General features: G+C 49.0%; 1 protein-coding gene across 1 annotated transcript in view; it reads right to left on the bottom strand.

Annotated features, from left to right (window-relative positions):
• The window catches only part of WSCD2 (WSC domain containing 2), a 139,223-nt gene that overhangs the window by 12,449 nt on the left and 103,000 nt on the right, over window positions 1-23,774 (bottom strand). The window contains exons 6-8 of the mRNA XM_005298579.5: window positions 20,229-20,403; window positions 14,103-14,267; window positions 3,815-4,015 (exon numbers count right to left, since the gene is read on the bottom strand). Of these exons, the coding sequence (XP_005298636.1) occupies window positions 3,815-4,015; window positions 14,103-14,267; window positions 20,229-20,403 (541 nt within the window). The remainder of the gene's footprint in view (window positions 1-3,814; window positions 4,016-14,102; window positions 14,268-20,228; window positions 20,404-23,774) is intronic.

Raw genomic sequence — 23,774 nt, 5'->3', positions numbered from 1 at the left:
GTGAAACCTGCAAATGACCCCATTGGTGCAGATCGGGGAATGGCCTGCCTGGCCACCTATTGACATTTGCCCTTCCCTGAGCTACAAAAACTGAGCAGGGCTTTGCGGGAATTTTGTTCCCTGAACATCAACAGTAGATGGAGACATGGACAACTGCCTTTGTCCTGTATCCTTTTTAAGGAGCCATCAAGTATTGATTGGTGTGATTCTGATCTCACTTGCATGGATGTAAGTCCAAGAGAACCCCAGTGACTTCAGTGGAGTAGCTCTGGATAATTGAAAATAAAATCCAGCCTGCTATCTCTGACAGTCATTTGAAGGAGATCAGCAGATGGGGCTGCCTGGATGGATATCCAAAAAACCTACCACTCGCTGTTCCAGATAGCACTGTCGTCAGCACCCTCAGCACAGGGACACATACTCCAAAGAAAGACTCAGCACCCTCTCCTGCCTGAATTCCCTCAGCCTTCACATCAGTCCTAGAGAGGGGCCTAAACTGCTCAAATGTAACCCCAGAGGTGAGCACAAGATGGGCTGTTATTTTAGAAGATCTGCTGTAGTTCAAACAGGCATTAATGCTGGGAAGCTCTATGGCCTCTGTCATGCAGGTCAGGCTAGATGACCAATATAGTCTTTTCTGAACCTATGAACTGCCCCAGACTGAGGGCTAGATAGTGACTTGGTTCATGTGCCCGCAGCGAGGGATATGGCAGAGCACAACCCCCCCCTTACACACCCTCATGGGCTACCCAGACCTTGCTTCCAAGACTCACAAACCCCAGCTACTCCCCACTGGCACAAATGGGTGAGTGGGCGGAGACAAGGCTCCACTCCTTCCACCTCCCAGGCACAGATGAGCTGGTGTGAAAGGGTGTTGTGATTTGTTACTGGCCTAAGTCAACAGCAAATCGCTGCTGCCCCAGAGCCAATGGGGAAGCAATTCCTCCTGGGACGGTGCCCCTGATGCACCACCTTGTGCTCAGAGCTGTGTTGAAAAAGGCAGAATCTTTCCCCAAGTTTGGATTGCAGTCAGAACTGGGGTTTTGCTCTGGGCATGTCTCTGGTATTGGTGGCATTGCAAAGAGGAGAGAGAGAGAGAGAGAGAGCATTTCAGTGCACGTGGCAATAATGAAATCCAGGCACATACCAACAACACAAGAAGAGATCCCCTTAAATAAACTCTGAATTAAGGGTAGCAGATGTTCAATCAAGCTAAATATTTTAACTCTTTCCAATGAAGTCAATTTCACAACAGCAATTTGTAAATTGCTGTAATTAACAAGCATCCACAATATGTGTCTGTGCGTGGCTGGGAAAGGTGCTTCCTCCGGAGCAGCAGGGTGTGCAGAATTAAAAGGCTGCGACTGATTTGTCTAGAGGGGAGGATTCTCTCCTGCTGGGGCTCCTACATGAAATGTCCGGTCACTCAGAGGGAAAGATCATCAAGTCGGAAGACGTGTCAGGGCCAGGTATTTTATGGCCTCATCCTGAAGCAATGCTCTGATAATAGTGATTTCTGCTAGGAGGCCAGGCCCCTTTCTGAGAGCAGCTCTGGCTTCAGCGGGGAAAACCCTGGAGGATTTCTCCTTCATTCCACCAAGCAGAGATTCAGCGCCATGTCGGAGCTTATCTGAGGCCTCCCAATGGGCTCTTACAAGCATTTAAGTCCCACGGGTTGGTAGAGTAGGGAAGTCAGGCTGGGCTTGTGTAGAAGCACTGGATGGTACCTGGAGGAAGGTGCTTTTGCTACTTGTTTTGGTTGAACACCACAGGGGAAGGCAGCCCTTGCAGGGGCATTCTCTGAGTCACAGGTTTCCTGTTTTCGCTCAGCACATAGGAAGGCTGAACTGAATAGTCCAATGGGAGTGATGGTGTCACCCTCTGCTAACACCACTGTTTAAGGGATAAGGTTCCAAATGGAGGAGGAATAAACGGCTTCAATGGGTGTTTGAGAACCAACTGCAAAAGCTGCGTGTTCCAACCCTGCTGCAGCTCAGTGGGTGTTATCTCTATTGTACGCTGAGTTAAAACGGGGGTCTCAAACACGCGGCCTGGGGGGTTGTTTTCTGCGGCCCGCAAGCTCCTTGTGGCCCTCCCAGCGTTTACCTAGAGCGGCTCCAGCCCAACGCACACTGGGGGAAGGGCAGACTCCCTGCCTGCCCTGCCCCCCGCGCCGCTCCGGGAAGCGGCTGGAACGTGGGGAAGGGAGGCACAGGGGTCTGTGTGTTGCTCTTGCTTCAGGCAGCGCCCCCAGCAGCTCCCATTGGCCGCAGTTCCCCATTCCAGGAGCCTGCCCCCCGAACCTCTCCTGCAGCCGAACCCCCTGCCCTGAGTCCCCGCCACACCCCCACACCCCTCCTGCACCTCCTGGGAACAGGAAGGGGGCAGAGTTGGGGTGGGGATTTCGGGGAAGGGGTTGGAATGGGTGCGGGGCCGAGGGCAGTGGGGGGGAGGTGTCAGTAATGCGGCCCTCGGGCCAATGTACTAGTCCTCATGTGGCCCTCGTGGTCATTTGAGTTTGAGACCCCCTGAGTTAAAAGAAGATAGGGACAATCAATCCCAGCATCCTCTCTGTCTGCCTCTGCCAGCTAAACCAACCAAACTCTATGCATCAGAGCTGGGCAAAACATCTTTTTCTTGAATGTTTGCCCAGATTAAAGGCTGAATTCCCTTTCTCCATATCTAGTGCCCTTTTGAGTTTGCTCTCTTGGTGAAATTCCCCTCTGTGCAAAATATGAGCACAAAGTCTCTGATCTAGTGGTAAAAGCCATGGAATGGAAATCAGACCTCCGGGAGAGAGAGACCTGTGAGAATAGTGGATTTTTCAGTTTGCTGGTAATTCTGAAAAATGAGGAAAAAAATTGAACCAAACATAAATGGTTTTGAAATTTTCAGTGAATCAAAAAGTTTAAAAAAGAGAGAGAGAGAGAGAGAGAGAGAGAGAGAGAAATCATTCTGGGTCGAATGAAATCCTGAAGTGAAATGTTTCATTTCTACATCAAGCGTTATTTTAAAATGTGTCTGAACGCATTAAAAGAAATTTGATGAAAATTTCAGAACAAAAAGTCGTTTCAATCCAAAAAATCAAAACATTTCATTTTGAAAATATTGAAACAAAATCATAAGACTTTTTGAATCTTGGGGTTTTTTTTCTCAACCCAAACCAGTCAGTGAAACCGGCACAAATAAACAAAGCGTTTTGGTGTCCCCAAATCTGCATTTTTTTACTGAAAAAAGGTTTGTTTAAAAAATGTCACTTAACTCTACTCCTGGATTCTAGTCCCAGGTCAATCACAGGCTGACCACCTGCAGTGGGCTGGTCACCTCAGTGGTCTGTGCCTTAATGTAGAAATCTGTAATAGGGGGGTGATTATGCCTCTGTACTAAGTAAGGGCAAATACTATTATTATACATTAAGCTGCTGGCTATGAGAAGTCATTAGTTCCCTTGCAATCCTGTAATGTCCTCTGCCCTCATGTACTGTACACGGGTGTTACAACTGTCAACTGTCCTGTAGCACAGCTCTGAAAAACACACGCAAAAGGAGCATTGTGTATGTTAGCCTCAGTCTTTTCTTCATACCTCCAGCTACTAGAGGGCAGTGGCATGCATAGCCAGCCTGCATACAAGTTACTGTGCACGTTTGAAGGACCTTTCGGAACAAAAAGTCGTTTCAATCCAAACAATCAACACATTTCATTTGGAAAATGCTGACACAAAACACCGAGACTTGTTCCGAATGGGTGGGTTTTTTCCCTCCAACCCAAACCAGCGAGTGGCACTGGTACAAAAAGTATCGAGGTGACTAGCATACCTTTGCCTTTCCAATGTGCGTGAGAAGCGAATCCGATGTGACCGCCGTACTTGCGATTGAATTCAGCCATCAGGGCTTTGTATGGGTTCCGGATGAGCAGTATGGCTGAATCAAAGGCCTCGATTTCCTTCTGGCCACTTTCGTGGGTTTTGATGCAGATTGTCCTTCCACTTCGCCAGTGATCCCTTTCACCTTTGAACCCTTCCCAGAAAAATAAACAGACACAAAAGAATAAGGAAATGCAAAAATAATAATAATAAAAAAAAGACCAAAGAAAAGAAAACAGCAAGCAGGGCGAAATGAGACTGCAAAATATATTTGGATGAAAGCAGCTGGCAATTTAAAATAGATTTGCATCCTCGTTACAGATGGAAATAATTTATTTGCTTGGATACTGAGCAATTCATGTTTTACTTAGCACAGTGCCTGGTTACCCAGGGCAATGATCCGGTGGCTCAGTACACAACCTCAGCTTCAGTCCTAGTGACAGTGGTCAGAGAGTGGGGCCTAATGGTCACAGAAGGGGACGGGGAATCAGGAATCCAGGTTTTATTCCCAACTGTTTTGGACAAATCACTTTGGGCCAGATTGAGGTCTTGTAGCGACGTAAATCAAGAGTAACTCCCCTGGAATCTCTGGAGCTGGGCAAATTGGGCGACTCGTCTCTCCGTGCCTGAGCCTCTCCCAGCTGTGAAATGGGATGATGATGCCTGTACTTTACTAGACGGCACAGGCGCTGTGAGATTTAGGTTACTGACGCTTATAAAGCCCTTGGAGATCCCCAGGAGGCAGGTGCTGTAGAAGTGCCAAGTGTCTCTAATGACAGCAGCCCTGGAGGGACTGTGGTGCGTTGTCCCCAGCTGCCCCACTCTGTGTCGGTCTCAGCCTGTGAGCGCCGGGGTCCCACAGCTCGCTGACGTGAAAGCATGGGGCGGCAGAGGCCGTGTTCTCAGGGCATTCCCGGGGGCTTCGTGGGAACATGCTGCCCATGTCTGGATTAGCCGAGGCCAGTTGTTGGAGGCGTGCTAGGCAAAGGGCCAGGTGAGGAGGTGAACTGTCCCTCTAACTCGCCTCGCCCGGGGCTGAACCATGCACACCACAACTGCAGCGACTCTCAGCGAGATCTGGAGCCTCCTCATTGGTCAATGCCATGTCTAAAGAAGGGGCACCGAAATCCCCCATCATTCCCAGGGCTCTCTGGGAGACTCCCCCACTCCAGTCAACCAGGGCGGGATGTGTCTGGATTTCATGTCCCCAACAAGGCTCCAGATCTAGACTCCTGTTCTTTTTTTGGCTCCTTCACTGACGCACATGGCTACCCAGGCAAATAACTTCCCCTCCGTTTCCTCAGGTATAAAAGGAGGATAGCGATACTTAGCCAGGTCTTTGCATCCTGTGCACAGGTACACACCAGGTGGTTTGGTGCCAAGGATTCTCCGGTGCCTCTGGCTTTGTGCCGGTGCAGTGAATTTCACCCCTTGTCAGCAGAGCTATCTGCAAACAGACTGATTTCCCAAACCTCCGCTTTCCTTGAGGCCCCAGTGGCAAACACGCCGGCATTCACGAGCCTTTGCGGGCTATTTACAGCAATAACCGACATACCTGAGCCCTGGTCTGAATCGGAGGGTCAAGAGCACTTTTTTTTTAATATAATCGTCCTGGCCCTGGTGTTTACACTCGCCCTGTAACTCGGCGGTGACTCGTAACGTGAGAAATGACACTTGACAGCCTGTTATGGGAGCGCTCAGAGTGCCCATTAATGTCACCGGCCTCTGCTGTTGTCTGTAAATTGGTTTCACGCGTCCGACTTTTAAAGCTGTTTGTTTATATAGATCAAAAATTCAGCTCGACCATGTCCCCTGTGCACAGCCAATGAGGCACCACCTGTGTTCAGTCAGGGGCAGGGTGGGATTTATAATATTCCCCCCCCCCCATATCTCTGACTGAAGATCTCAACCCTGCACGCTGAGGAGAGCAAAGACATGCTCACCAGGCCGGCTGGTTGAACTCCTGTTTGGCCAAGCCTAGAGGTGGCCATCGTGACACTACCGCTGGGGAGTCCAGCGCTGAAATCCATCCCCGGGCAGCAGACCAACATGAGACTCCTGCACCGCTTACTTTAGCCTGGTTTGGGGGCGTTAAGCAGTGTAAAAGTGTTAGGCTGGTTCTCGGCACAGGCCTCAGTTTTACCCATGGCTCATATGATGTCTGGCCGGGGCTTTCACCCAACACCACGTCGCCCAACACCTGGCATCTGTTACTGATCCAAGGTGACTCGGCAGAGCTCCTATAAGGAATAATTTGTCTTAAATACACTTGAAGGGAGCGGATGTCTCTGGGCATTGGGGCTAGGCTACCGCTCTTCACCTCCAGGTTGTGAGCCTGATCTTGGCTGAGTCATTATACTGCCTATGGGAGGAGAGTCACTGGAGCCAGTCCACTTCCTGCTGGCCAGGTGTCCAGAGCAGAATTGGTGCTAACTTACAGTCTGGGTAGGGCAGGAGTGCTTGGGGGTTCCTGCGGAGTAGAAGCAATGGCCCAATGTGTGGTTGCCGAAATCACTTTGCTGTGCATCCCGTGCCATTTCCTAGGGCTAAGATTACAATAGCAAAAACCACCAGCAAACTCATTTTGGGAAGACACAGGTTTCCCTCTCCCCGCTGCTCCGAACTCGATGTATTTTGTTGCTGAGCACACAGGGCGGTGGCCTCACTTTCTTAGTTCACCAGCTGCAAATCCAACTGAGCGGCCAACCAGCTTGCACTCAACATGCTGAATAGCCTCATCTCAATGACCCGCGGGCCTAGCGGTATGAAAAATACACACACCACGTCTAAATAAACAAAACAAAAAAACATGTCAGCAGATGATTCAAGCCAGGGGGAGACAGAAGATGTAAGTAGATGTATTACATCAATTATAGATGTGTCATTTGCTTTCCTCCGTTAGGCTGTACAACATAGCTACATGGTAGCTAATCTACTAGTTGCTTGGATACATTCTAGCCCAGTCAGATGAGTAGAAAGCCCAGAATAAACATAAAATACTCTTTGATTTTTAGCCAGCAGAACAAAATGTTTTGTATCATTAGTGCGTAGATTCTGTTGTGTGTGTTTTGTTTGTTTTTTAAACTCAGTGGGATAAAGACGTTTAAATAAATTGCTCTAATGGACAAACATCCTCAAGAACCATTGTGCAAAGGAGAATGAGGGGATGGGCATTGGTTGATATAAGTGAATGTGTCGAGTGCCAACTCTATCATGCTGTATCAGCTACAACTATTGCAATGCCATGTCAAATGGGTTCCATAGAATTAAACTAAGCTCAGCGTTTCGATACTGAAATCGTAGAGAATCTTGGAATGTATTTGAAATAGACTTCTCATGGACTTGCTTTGAGCAAGGATTGGTAAGGTAAAGCCTACCAGGGAAACATGGTCTCCTCTAATCCTGGGAGTGACCAGTTCTAGGCATGAGACTAGACTCCCTGTAGTTACAGGTTTAATTCCCCACAGGGTCAGCTTAGCCAGTCATCCTTCAGAGGCACAAAAACTGAGTGCCGTGCCGTTTGCTGGGCATGAGTCTTTCAGATATCATCAGGATCCGTGGATGTGAAAGAATCCTGGAGGTTTGAGCAACATTTCCAGTGCTGATCCATTTGCACATATACTTGAGGAATAATTTATTCATTGACTATTTTACTCACCAAAAAAAAGTTCTTAAAATTATTCACCCGGTTCTAGTGGCAAACACAGCTTAATCAAATTTCACATATGTATTCAAATGACTATCTATGATAACCATTTGCACTGTTAGGCCAGCTCCGATACAGATAGCATAAGGAGGAGAGATTTTGTCTGAGAGTTTGTTAAAAAAAGAAAAGAAAAGAAAACGTTGGGATCTATAAATAAAGGTATTGAAAATAAATATAAAATATGATCATCGTTATTCCTCTTATCACAAGACTGAACGCTATTGAAAGACCATTTCTTGAGCACTAATCTAGATTGTAAACTCTCTGGGTCTTTCTAGTCGGTGTTTGTAGAGCAAAATGGTGTCCTCAGAGGCAGGGCCAGCTCCAGGCACCAGCCTGGCAAGCAGGTGCTTGGGGCGGCCGCTCCGGAGATGGGCGGCACGTCCAGCTATTCGGCGGCAATTTGGCGGATGGTCCCTCACTCCCGCTCGGAGCAAAGGACCTCCCGCCGAATTGCCGCCGCAGATCGCGATCGCGATTTTTTTTTTTTTTTTTTTGGCTGCTTGGGGCGGCCAAAACCCTGGAGCCGGCCCTGCTCAGAGTAGCACATTCTGTGGAGCAAAATGGCGTCCTCAACACAGCGTGACCTAGTACATACCGTGCATATGAGATTACGCTGCCTGCAGGACGCCATTTTAAAATGGCATCCTCCATGCTGTCTGGGAGGCAAAACATGGGAAACAATACATCTGAAAATGGCATCATGCAGGGGGAAAGTTTGGGAACTGCATGCAATGGGGCCCTAAACCCTGCCTGGGGTTCCACAGCACTACTGCAATACAAAGAATAAATAATAATAATTTAATTTTCTTCTGGAGCTTCATTAGAACATAAAAATTACCAGACTAGATCAGGCCAGCGGTCCATTAAGTCCAGTATCCTGTTAGCCACACTGGTCAGCAATACCTGCTTTAGAGGCAGGTGCAAGAAATCCTGCAGAAGGAACTAACCAAATAACCTTTTCACAGAGAAGTTTATTCCTGACCCCCATGAGAGGTTGTCTTATGCCCTGGAGCATGAGGGTTTATAACCCTTCCAAAAGTCTTCTTTTGTAACAAATAACCATATTATTTCACTTTGGATACTACTGTTAGCCATATAAATGACCGGGCCTTCAATGAATTCTACTAATGTCTTTGACTCAATTATATCCTATGGCAAAAAGTGCCACGGCTAATTGCATAAGTTCATGAAAACTGTTCTTCCTTGTGTTACCCTCACTGTGTTCTATGGCTTGTCCCATAAGCTATTGCTCCGTCCGTTTCAGACCTCCCCTGCGCTGAGCACAGTAGTAGCTCTTTAAAGCTCTAGCCAAGTCATCCTGTCATCTTTTACATCCTCAGGGCAGCGTTGCTATTGTCCCTCCGGGGGCTTTAGAGGCAGAGTGAGGGAAGAACTCTTTCCCTGTAAAATATTAACTCAGTAAATAATTTCTGCATGTCCACAGGAACAAAAGATGGATATCCGCAAAATCATTACGCCCAAGGAGAAACATGCTTTGTGAGTCAACCAGCAGCAGTGAGCAGACTGGCAGTCTAACGTTTTTCTGTTAAGCCATCCTGCATGCCCTAAGCAATAACATTTACTCTGAAATAGTCTAATTTGTAACTGAAAGATTGGCCTCTCCCATCCTAGGGTGAGGGGATTTACTGCATTTCAAAAGCAGATAGATTCTTATTTGGAGGAGTGAGCGCTGTTGTGGAACAGGGGGAGCCGGGCCTGACAAAAAGCAAAGTGATCTGACCCCACACTCACATCTCAGTCTGAACCAAAACATTTTTTTGCTATGGGGGAGGGGGAGTGGATAACTTGTTCTCAAATGACTTGCTCTTTTCACGATTTCCCAAGTTATGAGGATGAGAAACAGAAAGAGAATGAATGGGGCTGGTTAAATTATCCAGTGTGAGTGCTATTCAAAAGGAACTGACCCCCTCTCTCTGTTTGCAAATCATCCATGAGCCCGTCGACCGTTTTCAAATGCAAACATTATTCTTTGTGATTTGTATTCCTGTAGGAGCCCCAGCCAGCGACGTGATTCATTATTTATTTGTTTTTTTTGGTGTAGCTGAGCGGCCCAAATCCAGGACCCCGTTATTCTAGGTGCTATCTAAACCCACAGTCAGAGTCCTGAAGAGCCTGCAGTCTAAACAGACGAGATCAAGAAAACGATCTAAAGAAAGGAAATATTATTATCCCTGTTTTACAAAGGGGAACTGAGGTCCAGAGAACTTAAAGTCACGATTCAGCAGAGAACTTTAGCCCGTGTTTAATCTGAAGCATGTGCTAATGTTCCTCTCTGTTCTGCAGAGCTCATAAAGGATCCTGGGAGATTCTCCATCACTGGTAATTTTTAAATCAAGATGGGCTGTTTCCTAGACGATCTGCTCTAGGGATTATTGTGGGGCAGTTCTCTGGCCAGTGTTATCCAGGAGGCCAGGCTACATGCTCACCGTGGTCCCTTCTGGCTTTGGAATCTTTGCCGCTATGTATCAAGCACGTGTTTAGCTTCAAGCACATGCTTAAATGCCACTAAAAAGGACAAGCGCTCGGCCCTTTCTTAAAATCACCAGTAGTGTGGTGCTCAAAACCACTTGTCCCGTCAGAAAGTCCTGCCCGTGGTGGCTCCAGGTGGAATGGGCTTAGGTGTGGATTGTGCAGGGCTGCTACAGTCTCTCTCGAGGTGTTACCGTACCAGGAGAGGCGAATCGACTTGATGCTGTTCAATTTTGTCAGGCTGCGGGCCTGCTAGCCACAGGGAGGCTCCATTGGGTGACCTCCAGATTGCCTCTGTTTTGGCCCTTCTCACTAGGGGTCTGTGATGTTTTTGGTTAGCAATTTGGGCACCCTGGAGCAAGACTGTCAAATCCACGAAAGCCAACCCTTTCTAGTCCCTCTACCCGACTGTTAACGCAGGACATCAGCGTTTTACAGTCATGGCCAGCCAGCGTGCAGCCTTGCTTTGCTGTATCATTAAGTTAACTCTCAGCAGTTTTCCTCTTTGCCTGGGAGATTATCTAAGACTGATTGATGTAACGGTGATTTCTTTGTTATTGTTGCGTTTGGTTGCTGAATTCTTCTTGTGCTCTCTCAGAGGATGGCGATTGTTAACTGAACTGACTTAGTCTCTCACAGAAATTATTTAAAAAAAAATCCCTAATGAAATGTGAGTTTAAAGGCAGATTTGATGGTCTCGGGGTGACCCACACGAATCCAGTTTAGTACTGACATATTACAAAATGGGTATCATAAACAGGGGACAAGGCAGGGTAGGAATAACAGGGTAAAATACCCAGTTGAGGGTGGGGGAGAGGAGTCTGTTATAAGACCCCCAATAGTTTTTATAATGCAAAACAAAATGGGAGTTTGCCCCCTGGCATTTGATCCAGACACTCTGCAGTAGGCTGAGCCTGGAGCTGGTCAAAAATGAGTGGCTTCTTTTCTTTTCTTTTTTTTTTTTTTTGGTGCAAAAATGTGGAATTTGTAAATTTGTGACAAATTCCGAGCCGCGCCAGCCAAGACCTTTTATGGGAAGTTTCAGTCCCCAGCATGGACCACAAGTGACAGCCGCAACACAAACATGACAATTCTACATAGAATTTTTCCACGCCAAAGTGAATGTACCGTCCAAGGGCCCAGTCGTGGCATGGCCTTGAACCCCAAGCAACAGGCAGTGTGAGTGACTCAGAATCTGTCTCCCAGGTTCCCACTACTCCCAGGGGGAAGTACTCTGTCAGGTCCACACCGGGTGTGGCATGCATCACCCAGGAGGCTGCCATAGCAACTGTAGCTGGTACAATGGGATAGTGGGAGCCAACACGCTGCACGCTCTCCACCCACTTCCCACTTCCTCCTCCCCATTGGTCCCACAGAGACTGTTCTTCCTGCTTCCCACAATCCAAGTAGGTGGTGCAAGGGAGTTACCCCCTTACTCGCTTGGGAGGTCACGCAAGGCAGCCCACAATCTGGCCCTCAAGAAGGTGCGTGTGGATATGCAGGGGGTGGGGGGGGGTGAATTCAGATTGTCCTCAGTTGAGCTAAATGGTGCCATGCCCCACGCAGGGCTCCGTGGAACTGGTACAGTCCGGCTCGCGGGCCGTTTCCGAGGAGGTGATGATAGATGGACCATGCAAATAGAACTGTACAGCAGGTACAGAAAGGAGTGACACGTAACCTCCCAAAGTGTGGAGATCACACCGTGAGCCTGGGGCAAGAATTGGCCCAAAGCCTGAAGTCTTTCCTCAGGCAAAATTCCTACTGGAGCCAAAGGAAGTGTTGGCTGAATAAGGACTGCTGGGTGTGGGGCCCTTTGAAATGCACCCAGTGAATCCTTAGTAACAAATCTACCAAGATATTGTGATGGCTTGAAAGACTCAAAACTGTGTTTCAGAGCAGTGAGGACAAGAAGGGGAAACAGAATCAGCTGGATATGCTGGTATTTGAACAGGCAGCTACATTTCTCAAGGGCCTTCCATGAACTGCGGTTTTCAGGTCCCTGTTACTTTATGTTTACAGCTATTGCTTCTTCATTGACAAGACAAGTCAGTGGCTGTGAGGGCTGGCTGCATCCCAGCTCTGCTGTTTGAAATGAGGTACCTTTAGACCTGTGGCTCTTAACCTTTCCAGACTCCTGGAGTCTGCTTTGTCTTGTGAACCCCCAAGTTCCACCTCACTTAAAAAACGACTTCCTTAAAAAATCAGACATAAAAATACAAAAGTGTCACATTACACTGTTACTGAAAAATGGGTGACTTTCTCATTTGTACCACATAATTATAAAATAAATCAACGAGTATAAATATTGTACTTACAGTTCAGTGTATAGTATATAGAGCAGTATACAGGCCCCCGCCTCCCTCCAAGTGCCGCCCGAAGCCCCCGCCCCCCCTCCGAGCACCACGCCTCCCGAAGCCCCCGTCCCCCCTCCGAGCACCAAGCCGCCCGAAGCCCCGCCCCCCTCCGAGCACCACGCCTCCCGAAGCCCCCGCCCCCCCTCCGAGCACCACGCCTCCCGAAGCCCCCGTCCCCCCTCCGAGCACCAAGCCGCCCGAAGCCCCGCCCCCCTCCGAGCACCACGCCTCCCGAAGCCCCCGCCCCCCTCCGAACGCTGCGCTGCCGAATCCAAAAAATAAAAATAAAAAATAAAAAAGCGACCACCGCCCTGCCCCAAGGTGCCGCCCCAAGCACGTGCTTGGTCGGCTGGTGCCTGGAGCCGGCTCTGGCAGTGTAAAGTCATTGTCTGTATGAAACTTTAGTTTGTACTGACTTTGCTAGTGGTTTTTATGTAGCCTGTTTTAAAACTAGGCAAATATCTAGATGCGTTGATGTACCCCCAGGCAGACCTCTGCCTACCCCCAGGGGTATGTGTAACCCTGATTGAGAACCACTGCTTTAGACCATCCCCGACATGCGTCAGTTTTGGGGAGAAGGGGTAAATCAGGAGTAATTATATTGACGTGAATGGACTTCTACCCACCTATCTATCAATGAGTTTTCATTGCAGGGAGGAGCATTTGGCCTGTGCACCCTGTGGAGACGCTGACTCCGTGGGTGCTCTGGGGCTGGAGCCCCCACAGGGAAAAAATGGTGGGAGCTGAGTACCCACCAAAAGCCCCCCTATCAGCACCTCCCCCTGCCCCCAGTGCCTCCTGCCTGCCGGCAGGCCCCACCAATCAGCACCTCCCCCTCCCTTTCCATGCCTCCCGCCCGCCCCAATCAGCTGTTTCGTGGCGTGCAGGAGGCTGGGGGGGGGAGAGGGGAGGAGTGAGGATGCAGCACGCTTGTGGGAGGGAGCGGACCAGGGTGGGAAGAGGTGGGGTGGGGGAGGGGAAGGGGTGTGGCCTTGAGGCAAGGGGTGGAGTGGGGCGGGGTCTGGGGCAGAGCCGGCGGTCAAGCACAATGGAAAGTCAGCGCTGGTGGCCCCCTTTATGTTCTTTTGCTCATCAATAAAGCACATTTCCTTCCCTAGTCACAGTAGTGTATTTCTAATTCAAATCTCCTCTCCTGCCTTTCTTCTGAAACCCTCAAAGTTGTCCAGTTCCTGAGATCCTCGTTGATAGGCCGTCTGAAGTCACAGCGATAGCAAAGCTGCTGGTGACGCCTGTGGCCTTCCATTTTAAACGTTTCCAATGAGCATTAAATTGTTAAAGCTAAGAATGCAGTAAACCAAGCTTAGTGTTCAGGTCTGAGCCTCCAAGTCAGTTACAAACAATTGAATTCGGTAGAGGACCTTGGATGATACTTTGAATGATAGAACCCCATTTTATTAAGAGGGAAATGATTAGTAAGCAAACAGGCATGCAATTATCATTTACACTATATATGTCCTGCTAAAACCAGTTATAACCAAACATAGCCACACCATAGTCCCTGTCCTTGCTAACTTCAATGTTCACATCTGACTGACTCCAACTTCTATTTTTAACTTTTGCTCACATTAACAAACTCAAATTCTCATACTCCTCTATACTTAGGCCAAAGCCTAATTTCTACTTATTTCTTAACCTAGCACATTTTAAAGGCTACAGGCCCCTCTCACCTTTGTTGTAGAGCGATCCATCGAAGTAATAGCTCCCAGTGTAGAAACCCGTAGCGAGCTCGATGAGATGGCGCGCCCAAGTGTTGCCCGCCCCGGGAAAGCTTGCCAGAGCTATAAACTGTTTCGACCGTGCTGGTAAAAACCTTCTATCCATACAACGATTGTCTAGAAAGAGAATAAATGGAAGATGTGTCAAGGCGCAATACATAAGATTCCACCACTGAGATGAGGGGAAGAGAGGTTTTCAGATCTCAAGGAACATACTAACGGAGATGTGGAAATGCTCATTCAGTGAACCTTGTTCGTAATGGCCAGCAGGGGAGAGTCTCTTTTGTTGCCCCAGGAGCTGAAGCAGCGTCTGGCTTGTTTTTTTGGCTAAAGCACCAGGTATCATCCAAACTCCCCTCCATTGTGGCCGTCTCAAGGTTTATTGCCATATTCTGGATCTATGGACAGTGTGTCAAGAAACGCTCCTGCTACTTTGCTGCAACCTCCTCAGCCTCATGTTTGTGGATGACGCATCCCAAACTAAGCACTTTTCCATCCGTCCCTGTGTCCATTGGGGCCTTTTCAGTCACACAGCGAGTGTCTTGCCAGTTCCTGGTTCCACTTTGGCAGCAGGGCATCTGAACCACATAGCTCCGGCAGTGAGGACAAGAAGGGGAAAGAGAAGGAAAATCAGCTGTTCATGCTGGTATTTGAAGAGGTGACTACACTCCTCAAGGGCCTTGAGTAAAGTGCGGTTTTCAGGTCCCTGTTACTTTATGTTTTACAGCTATTGCTTCTTCATTGACAACACACGTCTGCAGCTGTGATGGCTGCTGGATCCCAAGTGGGCTGCTTTGAAATGAGGAACCTTCAGACCATCCCTGACAGGCATTGCGGGGGGTTGGATGAGGGGAGGGGGATGGGAAGACTTGCAGGGAGCATCACTTGGATGGGTTTCACTGTACAAACATGAAAGGAAAAGATCATTTCCCACAGGATCTCCCACAGAGTTCAAGGCCTTCATCTAAAGCAAGAATGGCCAACAGGAAGACACACAGATCCATCCCCAAAAGGCAGTCAGTCAGGACACATATGCTGAGTGGCACAAGAATTGTTATGGCCAAGCCAGGCACACACTGACAGTCCCATTTCTTCTGCTACCCAGCTCCGCCATTGTACTGCAACCCCTTCTGAAGGCAGATGGACTACAGCAAAGGATACTATGTGTGCTAATAACAGTGTGTTATGTCCTTGAAGCAGACCTGGGCTGCAGTTCAAACTTTGGCCCCAATGGCCCTGGGATGTTTAGATCAGGGACTTGGGTTTGGCCCATTATAACGACGGGGATCTGAGGTGAATTTTTTGGGTACGGAGCTGGACCATCCATTTCAAAGGTGGTTTTGCTTCTAGGACATGTGTGCGTGATAGTCTGAGTGTAATGGTGGATGTATATCTAATGTGTAGGTACTGTGGGTGTGTGCACACAATGTGTGTGTGCATTCATGGTTGAGTGTATACCTGGAATAAGCATTCCCATTATGGCTATTCTCTACGGCCTGGTGACTTGGCCCTTGGACTGAAAATCCCAAGGCCATTCCCTTCTAGGAAATCATTCTGCAGCCTGGCTGGGCTCCAGGAGTAAATATTGTTAGAGATGGGAAAATCCTAACCACCTTTCATCCTTAGCCTCAGAATGAGTCCCAGTTTAACTTTCCCCTGACATTGCCCCTCGGTATCCCCTTGCTTAGTGGGAGGTTGGGTTTTATTAGAGGGCTGTCCCTGGAGAAAGCGTTAACAGAATATTCCAAGGGACAGAAAGTCGCGCCTAGGATTTCCCCGCTGTTTGGAAGCACACTGGCTCTCCTGTTTTATTCTACTTGTGTCTTTCTTCATCCTAATTGATAAAGATGCAAAACAATGTATCACTGGCTCTACTATAGAGAAAACGAGTCAACTCCGTATGGCTTGCTGTAGTCTCCTGGAGCAGACAGAAGCAGTACACAGTTAGACGGCTGCATTAGGGGAAAGCCTCACTCACTGTAGAAACACTGAAAAGTGCTAGCCACTAAGCTATTCTAACTGGGTACAACTGCTCTACTTCAAAATTCTGCTGCTTTCGAGGAGCAGCTGGCCAACTCAGATAGGTGACAGAATCACAAAATGCTCAGGAACTGAACCTTGTAGATGTAGGTGGATGGATCTCCCATCCTGGTACTGACCAGACTTAATGCTGCTTTGCATCGAGATCACTGTGCAAGGCGGAAGGGGTTTACGTTAGGGACGGAAGGATAGCTCAGAGGTCTGAGCATTAGCCTGCTAAACCTAGGGTTGTAAGTTCAATCCTTGAGGGGGCCAGTTAAGGATCTGGGGCAAAAATCTGTCTGGGGATTGGTCCTGCTTTGGGCAGGGGGTTGGACTAGATGACCTCCTGAGGTCCCTTCCAACCCTGATATTCTTTGTGTTATTTGTTTTCTGACGGTGATGTTATTGACCTCGCACAGAATTTGGCAGTTCAACCTGCGGGCATTTTGGAGGTAACATGCTCTAAGAGTTCCTCCCCTGGTTGCTTCTCTCAGAGATGAGTTATTGCTATTGTTCCTAGCCCATGTCCTCCTCCGCTCAGCAGAGTCGCCAAATAAAATAAAAGGAACAACATTATCCTGGCCAAACATCTCCTCCAATGACTGGATCATGAAAGGCAATGCTGAGGAGCTGCAACGTTTGCCTACAGATGGACGGAGGAGTGGCTTTTAAGTGACCATAATAGATTCTCTGCTCCCACCTGCTAGGCTTTCAGCTGCTGAAGTGGGCGCAACATTTTATCTTCCCAGCACTGATCCCCTGTGCTGAATGCAGCTTATCACCTTCCAGAGCTGGGGATGCCAGCCCAATACTGCATGTCCAGGACTGGTGTCAATCTTATGTAGCATAACATAGATATATGTATATTGCCTAAGCCGCATAAGTATAAATGCATCCTGCTCTTTTATGCTGATTAATGCAAAAGCATTTTTCAAATGACCACAGAGAAGAGGAGAACTGGAGGAATACTGTACATTAAATCCCTGTGCATACTTGTTTGACTTTTGAAGCCAGTTCTCCTGGGCTGGTTGGCATCTCTTTTCTGTTCCCATCCCATGAACCTGCCAGTGAACACGAATTGCAAGAATGTTGGGCAAAAGAGCGAAGGCTAAAGAGAATTTTACAGATTATTGGACAGTAAGATGGGGAGCACGTGACTTACCTGCCTCCCGGGGAGCTCTGAAGTTTAATGGACAATTAATGTTTGCAGAGAGCACTGAGCTCCTTGGATATCTCCATGCTAAATGTTATTAACAGGAGACATTCTACCCTTTTTATTTTCTAGCAAAAGCTAAAACTGCTTGAGAAAGTCCCCACAGGAGCTTTTGTACAGAACAAAAGTAACCATGTTACAGCAAAAAAATGTTGGATTACAGATGTCCTTGAAGTCTTTGCTTACTTTGGGCCCTAATGAAATTGATAAAAAAAGAATCTCCTTGAATGCATACCAGAGATTTCATTGTTATTTACTTAACTTTTTTGGAACAATCTTGATGGAATTGACCTTGAATGGGGGCTGGGAGAAGTCGCCTCTAACGAAAAGCCTTTGGGTTTTCTGTTTAGGATTCCTTCCTCTACTTTCCTGGACTGGCTTTTCCTTTTCTCCTTCCTTGACCCACAGTCTTTTATCCTGCGTTGTAACTGTAGGGATCTACTCGCCGCCTTGCCACTGTGAAATGCTAACAGAGCTCAGGAGACAAAGGCACCTCTCTCACTCACTCACTCACTCACTCACTCACTCACCAGGAGGAAGCATATTCTCTTGCTGCTGAGTAATTTCATGTATGTATCTACTTTGCATTGCAACGGGGCAAGTGTGCAAAGTCAAAATGGTCTCGGGGGTTTGAGTATATTTCTTTCTATGACAGTAATTCCCCAAGCCCCTTTCTGTAACATTTTTCAAGCACTGATGTCTTCAAACATGATATTGCTGGGCTTTCCTCCTTCATTGAGGCCACATTTTCACAGGGTATTAATTTTTTGTACTCATACAGGGATTCCAAAGCGCTTGACAAGCATGGGTCGATTTATAAAACCTCATCACCCCCCTGTGCGGAATGTTAGTGGCATTTTATGGATGGGGAAACCGAGGCACAAAGCGATTACGTGACATGCACAGCAAGTCAATGGCAGTGCCAGGACCTGCACCCAGAAATGCTAATGTTCAGCCTCTGCTATGATCACCAGACACAGGCTTCCAACTAGGTGCAAGAAAAAAGCAGCTAGTCCCACAGATCTGAATGAAGCTGAACCCTAAATTCTTTTTGGTTGGCTAGTGAGAGATCTGAAAAGCACTGCCACATGCGGGGCCTACAGGCGTTCAGAAGGGACTGATCTGCATGATCCCATGTGATGAAAATCATGACCACCCAAACAAGAAGAAAATGCCAGAGCGAATGGAAATGAACAGCCTCGCTGGGACACTGCGTGCTGCTTTGGAAAGGAGACTGGATTTGTCACATTTTGCTTTCAAGCAGCCTGCACAGCCTCCTATACGCTTCCCCCAGGGCAGCGTTGGACAGCAGGTGCATGGGGGTGTCAGGAGGGCTCTGTGACAGAAGATCAGAGACCCATTATTAACCAGTGATTGGTTATTCTGGCCTGTAACTTATTGACGGTGACAAGGAAAAAAAAAAAAAAAAAAAGTCTGCTGAAGGCAGATGGCAAACTGTTATTTCCTGTGTCTGATCTAAGCAGTAATTAAAGTCGCATGTTCAAAGGAGGATTTATTTCCTGGGAAATTGAAATAAATGGTAATTTTAATGAACGCCGAATGGATATTTGGAAACCCGGGTTATTTTATGCGGGGTGACAGAACGCTCAGAGCTCCGTGTATTCTGTGGCCAGTTTGGACATGGGTGGTAAAGCTGAAATCTGCAGCAGAGACATGTGACCATCTGATCAGTTAGTGTGTCCTTCCTCCCACCCCTTACTCCAATGCCCAGGTGAGAAAGAAAGGAAAAGCTACACCGGAAACACAGCTGGGGCAGAGGAACCAGTTGTCGGTGTAATGTTCAGGGCAGCTCCACCCTGTGACCCAGATTAGGACCATTAAACAATGGAAGTAGAGTCTGCCCCCATAGAATTCCTCCAAGAGCCCCACCAGAGGCTAGCACCGGGCAATTGGGGTGGGGGGTGGGGGTTAGTCTAGCTCTGTAGAGCCCACCTGCCAGGCTGAATGTAGATTCACAAAGTCCTGGGGTCTCAGTAAAGGTGGCCACCATCAGGTGACCTTCCCGTCCTGGGAGGTCTGCAGACTGAGATAGCTGGAGAACCATTGTCCCAGGCTGCGCTCCAAGCAGGCACCTCTGATTTAATGGTGCTCGTTGTCCTTTGCTAGGGAGCGGGGCTAGGGTGACCAGATGTCCTGATTTTATAGGGACAGTCCCGATTTTTGGGTCTTTTTCTTATATAGGCTCCTATTACCCCCCATCCCTGTCCTGATTTTTCACACTTGCTGTCTGGTTACCCTAAGCGGGGCTCACATCAAAGCCCTATAATCAAAACATTCTCCTTGCTGACTTTGAAGGGAAATGAACATGCTCAATATATGGCAGAGTATTCCCGCCAGTGCACGGGCCCTTTGTAACAAAGACTGCTGTGAACATGCATTGTACTGCATGTCCAATCAGCCCAACCCCAAGTAGAGGGTGCACCGATGAATGGGAGGTGGGCAATGGCGGGCCACCAAGGATCAGCATTCGGCTAGGCAGCGGGGAGTCAAAAACCACTGAGCAAAACTCTTTGTGAGTCAGAGAGGGAATGGCCCTATTCTCAGCGGAGGGGGTGGAGCCCAGATAGCGTGTCTCCGGTCAGCCACCTGGCTGGAGTATCGCGCGAGCATGCACCAGCTCTCCAGCCCCTCTGCAGGGAAGAAGACACCACAGGCAAGTAGCAATAACTATCCAGCATTCGCTGAACTCCAGCTGAGCAGCCGCGCTCCGGGGTTCCCGGAGTCATTGCTCTTGCTGAAAGAGGAGAGTTAGACACCTCTCCCGCTGCCTCCCCAGCAGACACACGCTGTCAGAGCAAAGAGCCCGGCGCGACGCTCTCTACCTTGCACCTGCGTCTGGTACACGATGAAGTACTCGGCGGTCCCGCAGCTCTCGAACTCCTCGCCACCACACTTCTGGGCGCACAGCTGCTCGTCCTCGCGCTCGTGGAGGGTGAAGAACGTTGTGGGGAAGCCGCAGTGGCAGGAGGCCCCCCCCAGGGCTGCCAGCGGGTATTCCTGGGGGGAGCAAGGGACAGAGCTGCTCAGCAGGCCAGGAGGCTGGGATGTGCAGCCCGTTGCCGCCTGCCCGCTGCCACCCGCGCCCACCGGCTTCCTGATCCCCACCCACTCAGCCCCAGACATAGGGCCCATTTCTGCTGCCATCAGAGTTCAGGGCAAAGCTCCCATCATCTGCAGGGGCAGCACGGTCAGGCCCGTGCTTATTAACGCTGGGTCAGTGATTGAGTACAGCGGCCTGGGCAAGTGGTTCCTTTCGTTCTCCCAAGTTCAGTGGTTATCGAAGGGTCTGTCTACACTGTAGCTACACTCCAGCCTCCCGGCCCGTGTCGACTCACACTAGCTCAGCTGGGGTGTGAGTTTGGGGGGCTCACGCCAGCCACACGGCTGTTTAGTGCGCTAGCTGGAGTCCTGCTAGTGCCGGGCTGGGAGGCTGCCTGACAGCCCTGGAGGCTGGAGTCTCTCCACAGTCACTTCGGAGGATCAGAATCCGGAGCTGGGTTTAGCAGCTGAGCTGCGGCTGTACTTGTCCAGAAGCTGCCCCACCCCTCCCAGTAAAACAGGAATAACGGCATGGGTGTTTGGGGGCAGTTCACAAGTCTTTGGGGTGACAGTAGCTCTTCCCCCTCTCTCTCTCATGACTCCTTTCTGGGTCAGGAGCTGGAAAAGTGCTGTGCATTACAAGAGTGACCACTTCTAGCTAAATCCCAAGGGGGTAGGTTTACTCTTAGGCCCTGATTCTGCCCTGCGATCTGCACAGGCAGACTGCTCTCTATCTATCCATGGTACTTCGGTGGCCCCCATCACCGGAGCGCCTCACAATCTTTAATGCCTGCTATTGTTCCCATTGTACAGATGGGGAACAGAGGCACAGCGAGACTAAGGCCTAGATGCACAAAAGGAGTTGGGCACCCCAGTTTTGGCACCACTGCAATGTACAACCTCCCCCCCCCCCCCCCCCCGGCCCATCTGACCCTGTAGGTGTCTAAACTCACTAGGCATTTACATTTCCATGTTAAAAGGTCCGTAAGCGCCTTTGCTGGTGCCACTGGGTGGGCCTTAGGAGACACCCCTCTCCTTGGCATCTCCCATTGGCTATCTTGGCACACACCCCTCTCCACGCAGCGAGGGCTAATTCGGTTCAGGGCACACACTGCTTTGTAAATGAAATGTTCTGTGGGCCAAATTCCATTGTCAGCTGCACTCCTGCAAACCAGCAGTCACTCCACTGCAGCCATGAGCTCTGTAACCAGGCCTGGAGTGGAGCCGGGCGAGGGGAGAGGTGTTATTACTCCTTGCGAGCCCGTCACAGCACTGCATTGCTGGCAACGGCAGCTTGGCTTTGACAAAAACCAACCCAACCAGAGTTCTAGCATGTCCAGCGCCTCCTCACCCCGCTGTGGCCCTGCATTCCAAACCACGGGGCTGGAAATTGCCGAGCTCTTTGCTAGTGCAGGGTGTAATATAGCGGGAGCTATGATCCTCCTCTTAGAATCATGGCCTGATGCTGCTCTGGTAATTTGTGAGTTTGTCACCCAGAGTAAGGTTACTAAAAGCCCACAGACTGCATCTTCTGTGACCTCATTTGGATTTTAAAGTGCAGAGTTATGAGGGAACATTCAGAGCCTGACAGGCAATTTAACACCCAGGGCTGTGGCGGCGCCGGGTTAATCAAGGGGCTCGGTGCTCAGGATTTTATTTACACCTCCGAGAGCCAAGCTCTCAGGGGAGCAAGAACAAAGCAGGGCTGTGGTGGGAGCTGCTGCTCTTGTACAGAGCGCAGGGAATCTAATGGCTTTTAGTGGGGCTGTCTGGTCTGTCGAGCAGCTGAGGGAGCATGTTCACTGGGGTAGAGATGGAGACACAGCCAGGGAAAGCTGCGGAGTCTAGATAGGCTGTTTTCAAATCCCTTTCTTAGCCTCCCATTTGCCAGGCATCTGTTTGAGCTACGTCCGTCTATGCCACTGAAATGTGACAGCAGGGAGACCTCCAGTGTCAGCGGATGCAGGACGGGAGGGCCTCATTAGAGGACAGCCATTTAAGCATATGTTTGGGCATCCTTAGAGCTCATAGCAACTGAGTCCCAGGAAGCCAGACAATGGAGTTTCATTGGTTCGTAACAGCATATTATAAGGAACTCCCCATGCACGGCTCCCTGTTTTGGGGGTGGCGATGTAGCCCTATGTAAGCTATAGGGATTGTTTGGTGATGAACTCCCTGCTGCAGATGGTTCGACCTTTACATGATTAACATCTGCAGTTATATGAGCCATCAGAAAAATGAACAATCCTGATGCATCAGGACATAAACTGTGACCACAGCTGGGGTCAGGAAGGAAACTACCTTCCCCCATTACTATGGTATGGAATCTGCAGTGTCCTCTAACACATTCTACATTTTCCCATGTGGGGGTCAGGTTCTTGGCCACCAGTCTACTGCTGGAGGTGAAGCATTAATCTGTTATTTCTGCTCAGAGATCCACCAGTAAGTTTGCTTGTTTGCTTGTTTTCTTTCTTTCATTTTTTAAAAATTAACATTCAAATCCAATAGATTAAACCCTGGTAAAACTCTCACGGCACATGTTAACATTTGCCTGCTCCAGTGTAGTAAAAGTCTGGCATGGAAGAGACCCTATGGAGTCATCTATATGGATTAAAGCATCAAGATAGGTAGTTGACCTTGTAACTGGCTGGCATAATGCTGCTACTTTCCCACCCAGATGTTTCACTGCTCAGCAAAACACTTGACTGGTGTGCAGTCTGGGCCAGAGAGACCCTACCCCAGGGGCCAACTCTCAGCTGGTGTCAATGGGGGTAGCCCCATTGACACCAAGGGAGCTACACTGAAGTAGAAGTCGATTCTCCCTCCCCCGAGGAGCAGAGTTGGGAGAAGGCGCCAAATTATCCCAAAGATGCAAGTTCAACCAATTCACCCTGCAGGCGCTAGGAACCCTGCAATTCCCAAGTCAGAACTGTGTCTGCGCAGGTTGGAAAAAGGCCTTGACAACGTGGCAGGGAGCCGCCTAAGCAGGAGCTGTCCTTGCCCATGTTTTCAGGGCATTAAGGGAAAGAAAACAAGCTTTTTGTCCAGCCCCACTCCTCCTTCCCTTCTTAGGCAGCTGCTGATGGTCCTGAGGGATGGGTTTGTTGCGGGTGATAGCAAGGAAATCTCCTTCATGCAGGGCTGAGGTGTAGCACCAGACAGAACGTCGACTGCCCAGAGGGCAGTATTCAGCTCACCCTCTGTAGCACTCTGGGTGAACATCCTCCCTCCGCCATCAAGCCCGTTTACTTGTTTGAATAAAATAAGAACCAACAAGGGTGAAATCTGGCCCTGGGTTACCAGTGTGACCAAACTCATGAAGCCTAATG

This window comes from Chrysemys picta, chromosome 15, assembly GCF_011386835.1.
Source record: "Chrysemys picta bellii isolate R12L10 chromosome 15, ASM1138683v2, whole genome shotgun sequence".
Classification (NCBI taxonomy): domain Eukaryota; kingdom Metazoa; phylum Chordata; order Testudines; family Emydidae; genus Chrysemys; species Chrysemys picta.
This window is presented reverse-complemented; position numbering and strand designations above follow the sequence as displayed.